General features: G+C 45.3%; 1 protein-coding gene across 4 annotated transcripts in view; it reads left to right on the top strand.

The window, feature by feature from the left end:
* Positions 1 to 13,927: 13,927 nt before the first annotated feature.
* The window catches only part of KIAA0930 (KIAA0930 ortholog), a 37,861-nt gene continuing 36,534 nt past the window's right edge, over positions 13,928 to 15,254 (top strand). For all 4 annotated transcript variants that reach the window (XM_071551493.1, XM_071551496.1, XM_071551495.1 and 1 more), the window contains exon 1: positions 13,928 to 14,283. In XM_071551493.1, the coding sequence (XP_071407594.1) occupies positions 14,160 to 14,283 (124 nt within the window). In that variant the 5' untranslated portion in view covers positions 13,928 to 14,159. The remainder of the gene's footprint in view (positions 14,284 to 15,254) is intronic.

The raw sequence follows: 15,254 nt of genomic DNA, 5'->3' as shown, positions 1-15,254 counted from the left end.
GCCAGTAGAAGAGTCAGCCTCGAGTCACAGGTGCTCCAGCAAAGATCTGCACTGCACTGGATGGCTCTTTAAAATGGGATATTTTGTCCTTAATAGAGAAAGGAGGCATAATTAAATGAAGAAAACAGGAAATGGCTTTTGCTAAGTGATCTGCTCTGGGGGATTGTATTCTGGTAGACAGAGAGAAGCTTCATCTTCCATGTAGTACCTGTCACTTTGTAGTTTAAGGAGAATTTAGGAAGATGCACTGGAGAACAATCAGATAACGTGGAATGAAAGCCACTTGCTTTATGTCTGATAGTGCTGTGCAATACCACAGGGATATCACTCATAGTTTGAAACCTCAGAATGAATACTTAAACGAGGACATAACTGAAAATATCAGTGGAAACATAATAGGTAGTGCCTTGCATGTCTTAAACAAGTGTCATATATACCTCTTAAAACAGCTCTGTCAGCTTCTGGAGCAGGTGGACATGTGCCACAGCATTCCATGATTCCAGGTGAGTGAGGAACAGATGCTGAGGAACTGAACAGCAAACTAGCATGTCACACCTCTAATCAGTTCTCAAGGCTTGACTGGACTGGATGCCAACAAACAGGCAGTGCTTCTCAATGGTAATGGCACATTCAGGTGACCCAGGGCATTTCTATAAAACACCAATTGGTTCAAATTTAAAGACAGGAAGAGCTCAAAGATGTCAGTGAGGACACAACATGATCTCCTCATGTTCAAACACCTGTAGGAAGCAGCTAGCAGTTATTTTGAAAAGGAGGAATTCTATTATTTTAGATATGAAAAGACTGTTTATCAGCCTACAGATTGTATTCTTTTTTCCCTTTCTTATGCCTACAAACTGCACAGTGAAACAGCAGCAGCTGTTGAGAGGTGAGAGACAAAGCAATCATTAACCAGTTGGTTTAGAGAGAAAGTCTTCATGTTGACAAGTTATTTATAATTTTTCAATGTTTTTTTCCCAGTTCCTTCAGGCTGGTCCTGTACAGCCAGACTAAATGACTAAGGAGATTCGTGGTGTGAACTGAGAGGACAATTGCAGCTATGTCAGTTCAAAGAAAAGGTTTTGCTATTGGTATGTGAGAGCCTGATCGATCTCTGTGTGTGTTAATGGCAGTCGGGCAGGGCATTGGTGGGTGTATCACTGAGTTCCCAACACAGAAATGACTGACAAACAGGGAGAAGCCACAACAGAGATCAAAGGATGTGTGTCACAGCTCTGGATAAACTTCCCTGGATGCCTCTCCTGAACTGGCTCACCCTCAGGCTGTCACGACTGCGTGGCTGAGAACATGCTTAAAATGATTACTAGTCTGGCATTTCAATTTAAAGGCAGTTGATTGAATCAGCTTAAGTATTAACCAATTTTGTCCCCATTTTCGCTAATTGAGATCTCAGTAATGAAACATCCCAGCCCTTTCACATCTTGTTATGGAGACGTATTTCTGGCACAGCTGGATGACTGAACTGCTGCTCAAAACAGCCATTTTCTGTCAGCGTCCCCAGAATAATCCAGGGAGGGCTTTTTGCCTTGTTTTCATGCCTGAGTCAGCATTTGGTACTGCCTGTGCCTTGCCAAGCAGCTCTTGCCCTCTGCTCTCTGAGGTGGGTGCTGAAGTATGATGATGTTGCAGGAGGTGATCTCAGACAGTGCCCTCATCACTTACCCTCACAGCACAGTGCCAGCAGCAGAGATCACTCGGGTTTGTAAGGACCTTCCAGACACTTTACCCACACACTCTCCTTTTCCTGGCCAGTGTTTTCCTGAGCAGAATTGTGCTTGTGATTCTGTCCACAGCCACTGCCAGTACATTCCTCTGACAAGGCCTGAGGGAAGGTTACTCTTTGGGGTTATTTTTTGTTGAAGGCCTTTTTTGTTGAGAAGTTACAGAGCTCCTTGGATTGTATGTGTTCAGGGCTGCTGACAAATCATTTTTCTCCAGAACACTTCCCGAGGTATTTTTATGAGTAGCTCTAGTTTTCATATTGGGTAAGGAATTTGGCTGAGCTTGCTGTGTGAATTAAATGTACACATTTTCTGTCAGGACCTGTATCATGTTGGAAGTTTGGAGCTGCAGGCTCTGGAAAGGGATGGTGGGATGTGGCTGGAGGTGGGTTAACCCACACACATACTGTACTCTTTGCAGTGCTGATTCTGAGCAAGCCTTAACAATTGCCACACTTTTTCTGGACAGGCAAATCTGAAGTTTGCTGAGTGAAGACAGAGAGCTGCAGGAAAGAAGAGGTGCAAGCTGAAGCCAGCATCCACATCTCAAAAATGCCCCCAGAAAAAGAAGCTGCAAACCCCCCTGTACAACACACATTGGGAAAAAACAGTCCTAGGAATAAAAGAGCCAACATGTGAGTCAGCAGTATCACAAATGCTAAAAGCCAACAATGTAAATCACTTCATTAAGGAAAGCAGAGTTCTGAGTGGCAAGTTTATATTAACCCTAAGTTTATATTAACCTGTTACAAAAAAACAGAGGAAAAATTTAGAAACAGAAAAACCAAGCCTATGGACAAATCTTGTTTCAGAGGTGGAACACTGCTTAGCACAGACACCCAGTGATGCTGAGGAGGAGATTCAACAGCTGGAGCCAAAACTCAAATCATTTCACATCAGAGAGCTGTGGAAAAGCTTTACAAAAGGTAAAACCAGTGCAGTCTCAGGAAAAGAGGAAAAGCTTTAAAAGAAAGCAGTCACAAAAAGCTGGAATTGGTAAGGTTACCAGTAAAATCACCAAACTGTCAAAGCCCCTGAGAGACAGGGGAAAATCCTCATCAGTGTGAAACTGCCAAGAATGACTCAGGCATAGGCACAAGCTCTGCAGGATTTGGGGTCCCCTCAGTTTTATTCAAAGACAGAACTGATTTAAACAGAACTAAAGAACTGAGGCAAAAATAAAGAAAGCAAGATACAGGTCTTTGCAGAAAACCAAGGGCCCACCAGATTTTGTCCTAAGAATAGTCATCAAAGAGATAATGGAATAGCAAAAGCCACCAAACTTCACATTATTTTAGGAAAGCTTTTGTCAGCATCAATGTCAGTCTGGAATGTCTCAAAGTGTTATGAAATCCAAGGAAAATACTAGGCATTAAAACTTTTATAGCAAGGCACAGCTTTGTATTTTAAGTAAACATGGCTTCAGTGAACAATTTAACCCATTTAATTGGTGAGCAAATAATTATTTGGAATGTGAAGGTGTGCTTTTTAAAACTTTCAGTTCAACATTAACTCACAGAGTGTCTGAGGTTGGCAGGGACCTCTGGATGTCCTCATGTCCAAACCCCCAGCTCAGGCTGCGTCACCTGGAGCAGGTTACCCAGGAGCATGCCCAGATATTTTTTAGTATTGCCAAGGATGGAGACTCCAAAGCTCCTCTAGGCAAACCGTGCCAGTGCTCAGTCACCCTCCCAGTAAATTGTTCTCTGATGTGCAGAGGGAGCTCCTGTATGTGGGTGTGTGCCCATGGGCTGTGGGCACTGCCAGGCCAGCCTGGCTCCATCCTCTTTGCACTGTCCCCCCGGGCACTGACACACACCCTGCTCCCCATCCCAGTCACCCAGGGAGGTGTTCAGCACAGACACCAGACTTACAGCTGGGAATGTATTCTTTGGCTTAGCACATTTCTATCAGAGTCTTCTTTCATGACATCAAAACTAAGGAAATAAATATTTGCAAATGCTCTTTTTTCTCATGGGTACTTTTGATAAGCACTAAATTGTTAAGAACTGATTCTCAAAAGTGTGGAGTAGCTGTATTTGCAGTGAATATGAGAGCTCATGACTACATAGAACTGTACTAAGGGATCTTAAAGAGTTCTTTCTCTTTAAAACTCAGATGCATTTCATGCCATTTCTGCTCTCTATTCAACTGACAATTGAACAGACCTATTATAGACTCATATTTTTATGGTGTGACTCACAATTATTTAAAAATATCATTATCCATCATTATGTATTCTAGAGATTCTGCAATTAAGAGAAAACTGCTGCCATAGTGTGTTAGTGTCTGTTGCTTTAGTTCAGTGATCCTTGAGCTCTGTGCTTCCAGCAGTTCCAGAGAGGGATTCTGGCTCACAAGCCAGTAGTGGCTTTCAAAGGTGCATCATCAATATCAGTCTTTCTTCGTGATAAAGGAGAAAAAGCTGTGAAGAACCAGGAAAAAGAACCTGTATTTTCTTGTGCTCATGGCAAACAAACACTCCAGGTAACAACAGTTCTGGTTCAGGGCCTACTGCAAACTGCACTAGATAGACTGAAGTTCTCTGCAGCTGTTGATTGTCTTACTCCTAATTCATGGGCGTGACTCCTGCCCTCTGGCCCTTGACAATACCTGACTCACACTGGCATTTCATTTATATCCCAGGTTTCCCAATTGCTCTTGAATGTCTGTGAAGCTTCCAAGCTTCCCTACTTTCAAAGGGCTTCTCTTGAGGTGCTGCCTTAGGCATCTTTTAAGTTCACCTGAGAATGACTGCCTTGAACAGTAGAGGGGTAATTCAGGGAACCCTTTCCTCTTCTCATACTTTTTAATGTATTTAGATGGTACTGTGTAAACCAGGGCTGGATTGCAGTTGGTGGTGTGTGATGTCAGGGAACAAGGCAGTGCTAAGGTAGGGAAAGTTGAATATTTAACTATGAAATGCAGTAAGTACAGCACTGTTGGCTATTTCTGCATTCCCATCCACCTGCTCTTAGGCTTTAGCTTCATGACAAACCCCTCCAGAATACAGTATATGCCTCTTTTAAAAAATTCTTTTTGGAATTAGACTAAGATACTAAATGACCCTAGGGAAAAAAACACCCTTTTGGTGTGAAAATGCAAGCAGAGAAAGGTGGAACAGCTTCTCACCAACCAGGACTGGCTGGAAGGGGAGAAGAGGTTAAAGCTAATGCCTTTGTCCTTCAGGTCAATCCTTTAGGAGTCTTTTCAGGCTTCATAAATTCAAATTCCCCTTTGCACCAGGCCAAGGGGAAAGGAAAGGGTGATACATCTTTAAGTACTGAGGATGAGATCACCTTCTTTCTATAGCAACTGAAATCATCCAAATGCTGCACAGCAGCAGGCTGAGCACGTTTCTCAAGCTGCATAAAAACAGCACTATCTGGGAATCTCCTTCCAAATAAAAAGGGAGCACATACCCAGCCAGATCTTATCTTGTAATATGACTCTTACACATTGCTTTTCTTTCTTGGAGAGAACCGAGGGGTTTGACTGGTTTTATGCTATTATTTCTCCACTCATTTAATTCCATCTTTACAGCAATGAATGTGAAAACCAGGTTCTTCTTTTCCCACTGGGTATAACCAGGATCCTGCAGGAGGGATGACAACATCACAGGGCATGTTTGCAGACATGGCTTGCCCCCTGTAAAAACCCCCAGAACATATTTATTCTGAAATTAGAGTCCAGCAGATGTGCCCATAAATCAGAGCAGTGCTGCTTTTATCCACATGTTGTGCAAGCGGAGTAACATCACTCTGTTCTGACTGTTCTGTGCCTCGCGTTGCTCACGTGAGCCACGCTTGCAATCAGCCCTTCTTGTGGGGCTCAGTTTTAGGAAAGGTTTAGCAGTTCCACGCCAGGCTGTGTTGTGAGGTGTGTCCTTGGCTGCTTTCAAACCCTGTAGCTTTGCCTGCCAGAGGAGAAAGCTCACAGAGGGTGAAATCATTTGAGTGTGTTGCTTCAGTGGTGGCCAGTTCGAGTCAGCAGTCGCTGTCTGGGTCACTGGGGCCTGGTGTTCCTCGTGCCAGCTCAGAGGTGGGTGCCACCAGCATCTGAACTGGTGTGAGTGGGACGGGAGCAGGTGGGCACTGAGAAGTGCCCAAGGTCTGAAGGTACTTGTGAAGCAGGTTTATTCAGACTTATCTCAAATACTGATGTCTTAAGGAATGTGTATTTTTGGGGAAATGTTGTTTATTCATAGACATGCATGTAAGACACTGAAAGAAACCAATGGTTAAGTTTCTTTGATCAGGAAGAACACCAAATGTGTGTCTCCATGTGTTCTTGTACTCTTATCAATACTTCCCCAAGCTTTCTGCTGACTTTCATAGGTGAATTTATATAAACTTTGCTATAAAGTATCTTAACATTTTCTGTAGTACACCCAATGTTTTCTTCAGCAAAGCTTCCACTACACACTAGGGTCTACCATGGGCATTTTTCTCTGGTTTTGCCTCAGTATATCCATTTACTTTGATCAGGTTTGCTATAACCTCCACATCAGATTCACCTAATGGCAGTTATTAGCATCACTCTGATTTATTTCAGAATGGTAATGAAATACATAGGTATGTGACAGCATAGAAACTAAGGAGAAACTTACCTACCGTGCCATCCCATTGAAGAACAGAATGTACATTACTTTGTATTTTTGCATACAGGATATTTCCTATTGTGCATAATGTCTATTAATCAGTAGAAGTCTCAGTAAATCCTTCAATATTTAACCAGATTTTCAATAATGCTGAAGATCATTAAGCAATGTCCAACATTTTTCAAACAGCTGTATTTAACTAAAATATTTTTATAACTAAAAATTATTGTATTTGGTTTAGAAACAAAACATTTACAGGTTTGACAGAAAGGTTAAAGCTTGCAGGCAGCTGTATGGAAGGCAGGTTTTTACAGATGAGATGTCAGGTGACATCCAAGTTCTAGCAAAGACCTGACACTTTGGGATGTTTTTGTTATGTCAGTTTCTTTATCTTGACTGCTGCCATTTTTGGTAAGCAATAACATTGTATTTAATCTCATCAGGACAGGGACTCTCTTCCTTTGTACATGCATTATAATTAGACCCAGCATAATTTAGTGCCTCTAAATGGTGCATAGGATACTGGAGCATCCAAACCTGCATATGCATGGTATTTTTCCTTCAGTTGGATTTGAAAATATTACTCTTACTCTTTTCATGCTGCCCAACAAAGGAACATGGTCCTCACAAGTGGAATTGTCCCTTTGTACCTACTGCAAGGCCTGCCCTGAGCACAAGAGGAACTTCGGCAGCTGTCCATGACACTCCCAAATGGAGGCACTTGTCAGAACTAACACACAGCCAGGAATCCTGGACAGCCAGTGCAGCACTCACTAATGACCTCCCAGGTCTGCCCATTTCCTTGATTGAGCCTGGCACGCAGACCCAGCCTGTGAAACCAGCACTCTGAGGGGACTCGGTGCTTACACTCAGAGACATTAGCTCTACCTGACAGGAAATTACTTTGCCCCCTTAGTGTTTCCACAAAGAACTAGTGAGATGCAGCGAGTAATTCCTTGACTTTGGCACCTGATGTTGACAGAGCTCCAGCAGACCCTGTAGGCAGTGGGACTGGGTGTGAGGGAAAGCCTTTGTCTCAGAGCTGCCATTGCAGCATCCCTTGGCACTCCTGATGTGCAACACTGCCTGCAGGAAGGATTTTCCTGACAGCCACACTTTGGGTGGATTGGCAGAGACAGCTGTGAAGGAGGAAGAGATGTTTGCAATACAGTGTTTCTTTTGGCCTTAGCAATCAAATCCACGTTTCAAGAGTGAAAAGTTTCTGCCTAAATTCATGGCAAGAAGTAATCCTCAATGTTCTATGAGCAATTAGAGCTGTGAAATTCAAATTGATGTTCTTCAGCTTATTTATGTTTATTATGCTGAGGGAAGCCTTTCCTCAATGGAAAGAGGCATCCCACCTCCTGCAGCTCCCTGAGTGCCTCTTTCTCCACTGCACTGCGTCAGGAGAGGAAATCCCACAGACTCCTGCCTGAGATAAACACATGTAAGCTCCCTCAATCTAACAGATGTCTCTACCTTTTAAGCTGATCTGGGAAGCACTTTTTATAGTGCAAAATATTTGGCTAAGGAAAAACTCCACTACAGGAAGGAGTGCAATGCCTGGGGACACCCAGAGTCCGTGGATGGCCTGAGGCTGCTCTGCTGCGAACCATCTGCCCCTGCGCCTCCTGCACCAGTGCCACCAACATTGCCTGGGACAGTGTGCAGTGTGCACCTGGCCGGGGAACAGGTGCCTTCAATTGTCTTCAAATGGCAGGACACAAATGCCCTACAGAGGAAGGTTGTCTACAAACAGTAAAGAAACTTGTATTTCTAACACACACAATTTCCCCAAAGCACCGTTTCGGAAATTCTTTAGGCATTAAAAAAGGAGGCTACAAGTCTAGTTAATATTTACAGACATATAAATTGTCTGTAACAGGAGACAGGGTCTAAATAATATAGGAAAACATATGTATAGCTTTCAGAATTAATCATCACATCCAGCCATGGAAAGCTCTACTGTATTTCAAATAACTGCTGGTTTATGTGAACTATCAACATGCTTATGGAAAAATGGACAATAAACTCATTTCACTACAGTTTGGATTGGTGAACCCTTACATATATATTCTAGACCTAGGGAGAGAGACATAAAAGAAGAGAAAATAAAACCAAAGTTGTTAACTTGCTATTTAATGACACTTTCCAATAGGTTCCTCTGTAGCATCAAAGGAAAGTGACACATACAGCCACAACCATTAATTTCAGTACTCTATCTTTCATGATTTAGGATAGCATTTTTTAGCATTTTCCACATTAATGGAATGTGAAAATAATGAAAACCAGACATTTTGATACATCCTGAAAGGACTAGTTGCACTCCAACTCCAACAAAGAGTTTGGCTGTATATGCAGCATGCACTTGAAGATAGGTTGTTTCAGAAAATCTGAGCTTAGTATTGCCCCAGCTGTAAATACCAGGCTGTTAGGGAATTCTGGGATTAGCTTGGGCCTGCTCATATCAATAGTCTGGGAAGAGTTGACAGGAGAGGACAAGTCATGCAAGTCTGGTTAATATAACACTGACTGTTTGCTTGTGCTAAGCTTGGAATTAGTTTTGAAAGCATTTTCTTTCTCTCAGTGTCCCGTTTCTGCTGAGAAATTCCAAGAGGCAGCAACTGTGAATGAAGCATTCCATGAGTGACACACAGCTACATGGATGGGGAGCCCAGAGCTCCAGAAAGCTGGGGATCACCCAGCACTCCTGCCATTGTGGTTTGTGCTGACATGCAGTGTGTCAGTGACAGAAATGCAAGGCCTTACACTTGCCCCTCCTAGTCTGCTGTTCTAGCTCTGTCACAAAACTTATATGTCCTCTGTTGTCACTAATTACACCTGGGTCTGTGCTGAAACACTCCTACTCCTCTTCAGACTCCGCTCACTATAAGCGAGTGCTCTTTATAAAGGCCATCTTAACTATTTTGCTGGGAAAAAAAGATGAAGCTTAATAGAAGAAACCTAGACTGGAATTTACCTTTCTGCCTCAGAATAACCCAGCCAAAATGACAGGCAACTTGTGTCACTGAGGCCAGGATAAAACTGCTTGGTCTTCACACCTTATGGATTTAGTGCCCAAGTCTGAAACTTAGGAGGTGAATGTTTGTAATTGTTTGTAATTCAGCTGGATGACCAAAAGTTAGGATTCTTTGAAGTGATTGTGAATTGTTGTGAACTCGCTAGATGGATACCTCTGTAATAAATACAGGTAAAATTTCTACCACTTCTTTTTTTTTCCAGGAAGAGCAGATCCCATGATTTATGAAAACATTTATGGAAAGGAGTAATAATCACTCTGGGCCCTAATAAAAAAGCTCCTAAGCAATTGAGACCATTTTCACAGCTTAAGCCACCCCAGCTAATTGCATTTTCTCAGTTCACCACTGGTGGAAAAAGGAAGATCTTATTGAGACAAATGAGTGGGCTCAATACCTTAGTGTGCAGAAAAATGCATAATCTCATTGTGACTCATACTTCAAACCAGCACCAACACCTTGTAACAGTCAGAGAAGCATCTTCAAAATAAAATTCCTGTTTCACAGGGTTCCTTTCCCCCCTACCTCTGGCCAAATGAGATAATTACGTTTTGACTCCAGAGAAAAAGGCAACAGTTCATGTACTTTCATCTAAACATTAATAGCAGCCTGGGCCTTCAGATCTTCTGGAAAATAAAATTTCTTTTGTTCTCTGCTCACAGATTCTTTCTGATTTTGCCTGCTATTAAAAATATTAACTGGAGTTCATTAAAATTAATACTGAAATACTAACATAACTATACAATATAATGTAATTAACACAGCATTAAAATCAGTAAAATAAAATTACTGTATTACCAAACCTGCGAGCCTTTCAACCACCCTTTTGGCAAGATATTTCTAAACCAATAAAAGACTCCATCGTTACCAGTTGCATTCATACAATTGTTACTCATATTCAAATTTGATTTTGCCCCTACACTGCCAGAAGTGTGAACACCCATTCAGGAGTTAAAAACCTCATTTCCAAATTCTGACATAATTATTTGGAAATTACTGCTGAAAAGTCAGTTTATTTTTAGAAAGGTATCAGATATCCTTTCCCAAAAGAATTAAGGACTGAATCACTGTGTTCTTTACAAACTGTGCAGGATTTGGTCGCTGCTCTGAAGAAGCTGTTTGCTGCATCCTCTGTTACTGTCTGTTGGGATTTAATTTGCTCCTTAAGGCAGGCTGACACCTGTTCTTTATGGTTCCATACAGGTCTTGCAGGAGCCCTGAGCATCCCCTGGGGTGGACAGCACACATCCGAGTTCCCAGGAGCAGCAGCAGCTTGGGGTGACACCAGGTCAGCTCCCAGTCCTGGCTCAGCTCCCTGAATCCAGCTCTCCTCTCCTGATCTGCCCTCTCAGTGGACACAGGTAATGCTTGGGCACTCTTACACATTCACAGTGGGAAATCCTGTATGCTAGAGCTGCTGAATGTTTCTTTAGCTATTGCTAGCTGTGAACTCCAAGCCTGAGACACACCAGGCTGGAGAGCACAGACACAAAGGTGAGATGCAGGTAAGGAAACACTGCAAGGAATTTAGCAATATGTGAGCATCAGGTAACTCTCCAGTGGAAAGCCCTACTGTCTCACTGCCTGGGACACACTTCTAAGCACATACTTGGCCTGGGCAAGCTCTGCTGTTGCCCGTTCAGTTTTCCCAGGAGAATCCCACTTGAACACAAAGCCATACCCAGCCTGGCAGGGGCTGCTTTCCTGCAAGGACCTTGCCTTTGCCGTGGGACTGCCCCATGGCCTCTTAGGCAAGTGCTTAGCTATGCAATGAAAAGAGTTCCTACTTTGGCTGCAGATTTGCTGAGCTGATGGAGAGCTTGGGGTGTGTTCACCCATGTTGAGGGGTTTCTAGGTACAGTATAAGTACAGCTCAAGGGAAAAAATGAGATTGGACTCTGTGTAAGCAGCTTATAAAGCCCAGGCTGCCACAAAGGCTGCAGTTCATATCTCAGTCCTGTTGAGATAATTACACACTCAGGGGCAGCACAGGAACAACAAGATAAAAGCCTCAGGTGCAGAAGGCTCAGTGGTTTTGGCTGCAGGGGAGAGGGATCAGGCTGGGCTGAGAGCTCTTCATGCAAGTTCAGATGTGTTTCTACTCCTACAGTGCCAACCTGATCTCTGGCTTCCATTCAGCATATCTTCTGGCAATTAACTGATGAAAGTCAGGACAGGAGTGACCAGAGTGGTACAAAGAAATTGGGAAGGGCAAAAGAAAGCTAAACAGATAGCACACTTCTGACTTCAAAACTGCATGGCCTGAAGTATTCTGGTGTGCATTCAGAAGTGTAACTACAAAGGATCATTTTAGATGAAAAAACCCAAACCTTGCAACATTCTGTAAATAGAACTTTCAGTAACTTCAATTGTGTGTTTAACTGTGGGAGCAAAATTAGGCCTGTGCTGAACACCAGGAAGTTCCAGAAGTAATTTTGAATTATCTTCCAATCTGGCCAGTTTAACAGAGTTTTTGAGAGGAGGTCCAAAACTACCATGTCCTAAGTCAGAATGCCTTGATGGAGTTAGGGAGGCAATTAGGGAAAGATTGCAGAATTAAGTTTTGCACATACACTGTCTGAATGGCCCACTGACCCATAGATATGCCTTCAGCAGAACACAGCAGGCTGCTGAAGATAGCAATACCCCAATTTAAGACTAAAATAGGATTAGAATCTTTAATTTGCTTAATCTCTTCAGCACAAAACTACATTTCATGCTCTGTGTATTTAAGCTAGATAGAACATTCATTTGCCACATATAGCTGTTATTAATCTTAATTTCTTATTATCAGTAAAGAAAGACATGAAAAAGATGAGAGTACTTTGCAAGCTTGTAATGGGTTGAATAGAACTTGCAAAGCTTCAGCATGACAGTCTGTTCTTGCCAAAGTTTATTATGCACATTCAGAGCTCAAGGCACACTGGTTACACTGAACCCTGACAGGCTTGGCAGGGTCAGGACGTGCAGTAGGGGGCTCAGCCACAAAGCAGACCCTCAAACACATTCAATAAACCCATAAAACACATTCAATAAACCTGAAAACTCATTTTCATTGTTAGATATTCACACTCCATGTGGTCTTATTAACAGGCACTGCAAGCTATCACTATTAGCTGCTACAAAAATAAATATAGGAAGGAAAATACGGCCTTGCATAAATAACTGGCTTGACTTTTGTGTAGCAAAGCTGGCTGTTATAGACTAATGCCAAAGACACATCTCTGAGCCAGGTGGTTTTGGCTGCAGGGGAGAGGGATCAGGCTGGGCTGAGAGCTCTTCATGCAAGTTCAGATGTGTTTCTACTCCTACAGTGCCAGCCTGATCTCTGGCTTCCATTCAGCATATCCTGTGGCAATTAACTGATGAAAGTAGGGACAGAGGTGATCAGAGTGGTACAAAGAAATGGGGCAGGGCAAAAGAAAGCTAAACAGATAGCACACTTCTGACTTCAAAACTGCATGGCCTGAAGTATTCTGGTGTGCAATCAGAAGTGTAACTACAAAGGATCATTTTGGATGAAAAAAACCCCATGGTGCCAAGTGTCCATGAGGAAGACCCATAGAAGCAATGTGTAAAGATCAAATACAAAGCCCCCTCTCCATCAAGAGCTTGGCTGGACAGAGTGGTTTGTTCTTCTAAAATGTGCCATGGGATCTTTAAAAACCAAAATCAATTAGCATTCCAGTTTTCTAACTGATCCTGAGGCTACTTAATCACTAGCCCCTCTAAGAAGACAAACTTTATCTCCCTGTTTTCTAATCAAGAGCTATGATCTGCTGGGAGGTTTGTTTGGCATGAGGAGCCTCCACAAAGGCAAACAGCTGAGGCTTTTGTCTTTGTGTTTTGGTAGAAGCCAGAGAAAGCTGAAGGTGAGGCTGGGGGCTGAGCAGAGGCAGGAATAACTTTTCATTACCCCTTGGGATGAATAACTCTCAAGGATGCTAGATATTTTGCTAGCAAAATGCTGTGTTGACTTTAAATTTGTCTCCTGTGTCAAAGTCAGCATAGGGGCCTTCCACAGAAAATACTCTTGTCTATACCATGTTATGGGAAATGAGTGTCTGACTGTTTATGGGTGAGAGATTGTTAGTTTATTGCTGTCAGAAGCTGGCAGTTGTATTCGCTAGCCGACTGTGGCTTAGAAAATCCCTCATTTCTCAACTGAGTGGGCTGTCCCGGGATGCCGGGTGATGTCAGGGATGCAGGATGGGCTGTCCCGGGATGCCGGGCGGTGCCGGGGATGTGGGTGGGCTGTCCCGGGATGCCGGGTGGTGCCAGCGGTGGGCTGACCCGGGATGCTGGATGATGGCAGGGATGAGGGATGGACTGTCCCGGGATGCCGAGCAGTGCCAGGGATGCAGGATGGGCTGCCCCGGGATGCCGGGTGATGTCAGGGATGTGGGATGGCCTGTCCCGGGATGCCGGGCGGTGCCGGGGGTGGGCTGTCCCGGGATGCCGGGTGATGTAAGCGGTGGGCTGTCCCGGGATGACGGGCGGAGCGGATCCGCCCCTGGGCGTGCCCGGGTTATTCCCAGTACAGCCGGAGCCGCCCCGCGCCGCTGTTGCAGGAAGCGGGGGAGCGGCAGCAGTGCCGGCCGGGTACAGCGGCGAGACGGGTCCGCTCGCGCGGCGTTCCCGGGGCATTCCCGCGGCATTCCCGGGGCATTCCCGCGGCATTCCCGGGTTACCCTCGCGGCGTTCGCGCGGGGAGCAGCGGCGGGGCCGGGCCGGGAGCCGCCTCCGCGGGCGGCCTGACATGAGCTCATCGGCGGCGGCATGGCCTGCGCCCGCGGGGACGGGGAGGCGGACGGCGAGCCCGGCCGCTCCCTGCGCCACATGCTGCGGGCGATAGCGGAGGAGCGGAGCCGCGCCGGGCTCCGGCACGACATCAGCGGCCTCGGTGAGTCGGGAGGGGCGGGCGGAGCCGTGGGGCTGGCAGCGGCATCGCCGGGAGTGGCATGGCCGGGCACGGACCCCGCGGGGACCGGCATGGCCGGGAACGGCATCGCTGGGCACGAACCCGGGACTGGTTCGTGCCCAGGGACACGCCGGGACCGGCATGGCCTGTTACAGACGGGCACGGACCCCCTGGGAGCGGCACGGCCGGGACCGGCATCGCTGGGCACGGACCCTCTGTGAGCGGCACAGCCGGGCCGAGGCTCCGTCGGTGTCACCTGTTGTGACCCCGCACGGGCCCCCCGCACCCCCGGGCTCCTGCCCGGCCCCATTGTCTGAGATGCCCTTGGAGGAAAATGGTCAGCAGGCACCGCGCGCGTCACCGCAGGCTGTAATTTTTAAGTGTAACCTGCATGTGGCATGTTTTGGGGCGCAACCCCCGCGTTTGGTGCCCCTCGGCAGTGCCGCCCCTGCACAGCTCCAGGCGCTCCCCGGGGATGCTGAGCCTGACACCTCCCTTGGCTGGTAAATGGCTGCACGCCGCTTGCCGTGCTCTAGTAAGTACAGGATGTTGTGGTTCTTGCCAGTCAGTTCATTTTTTAAACCGTAGAGGTCTTGTTTACCAGCCTGTGGTGTTTATTTGCACCTCGGTCGATGTACATTTCACATGGCACATTGCTGTTTGGCTTTTGGCAAAGCTTGTGCACTGTAAAATAAGTTTGAGGCTGAAATTCAGCCCACTTTTGGTACAGCAGCTCCTTAACCAAAATGCTTTGCATCAGGAAACTCTTCTGGCCAGGGTAAGGAATAGAAATTATTCATTTTTATGTGCGGCAGTAGAGATAATAGAGATTGCTGCTCACATCCAAACCTTCTGTCTACCTTACTCAAAGCTTTTGTATGTCCGGGACTGGACCTGTGCTCCCCAGGGATGAATGCCCAGAAGTCCTGGCAGCGGCAGGGCTTGCAATGATA

This window comes from Pithys albifrons, chromosome 3 (genome assembly GCF_047495875.1).
Source record: "Pithys albifrons albifrons isolate INPA30051 chromosome 3, PitAlb_v1, whole genome shotgun sequence".
Taxonomy (NCBI): domain Eukaryota; kingdom Metazoa; phylum Chordata; class Aves; order Passeriformes; family Thamnophilidae; genus Pithys; species Pithys albifrons.
The sequence above is the reverse complement of the archived record's forward strand: the minus strand, read 5'-3'. Positions and strand labels throughout refer to the sequence as shown.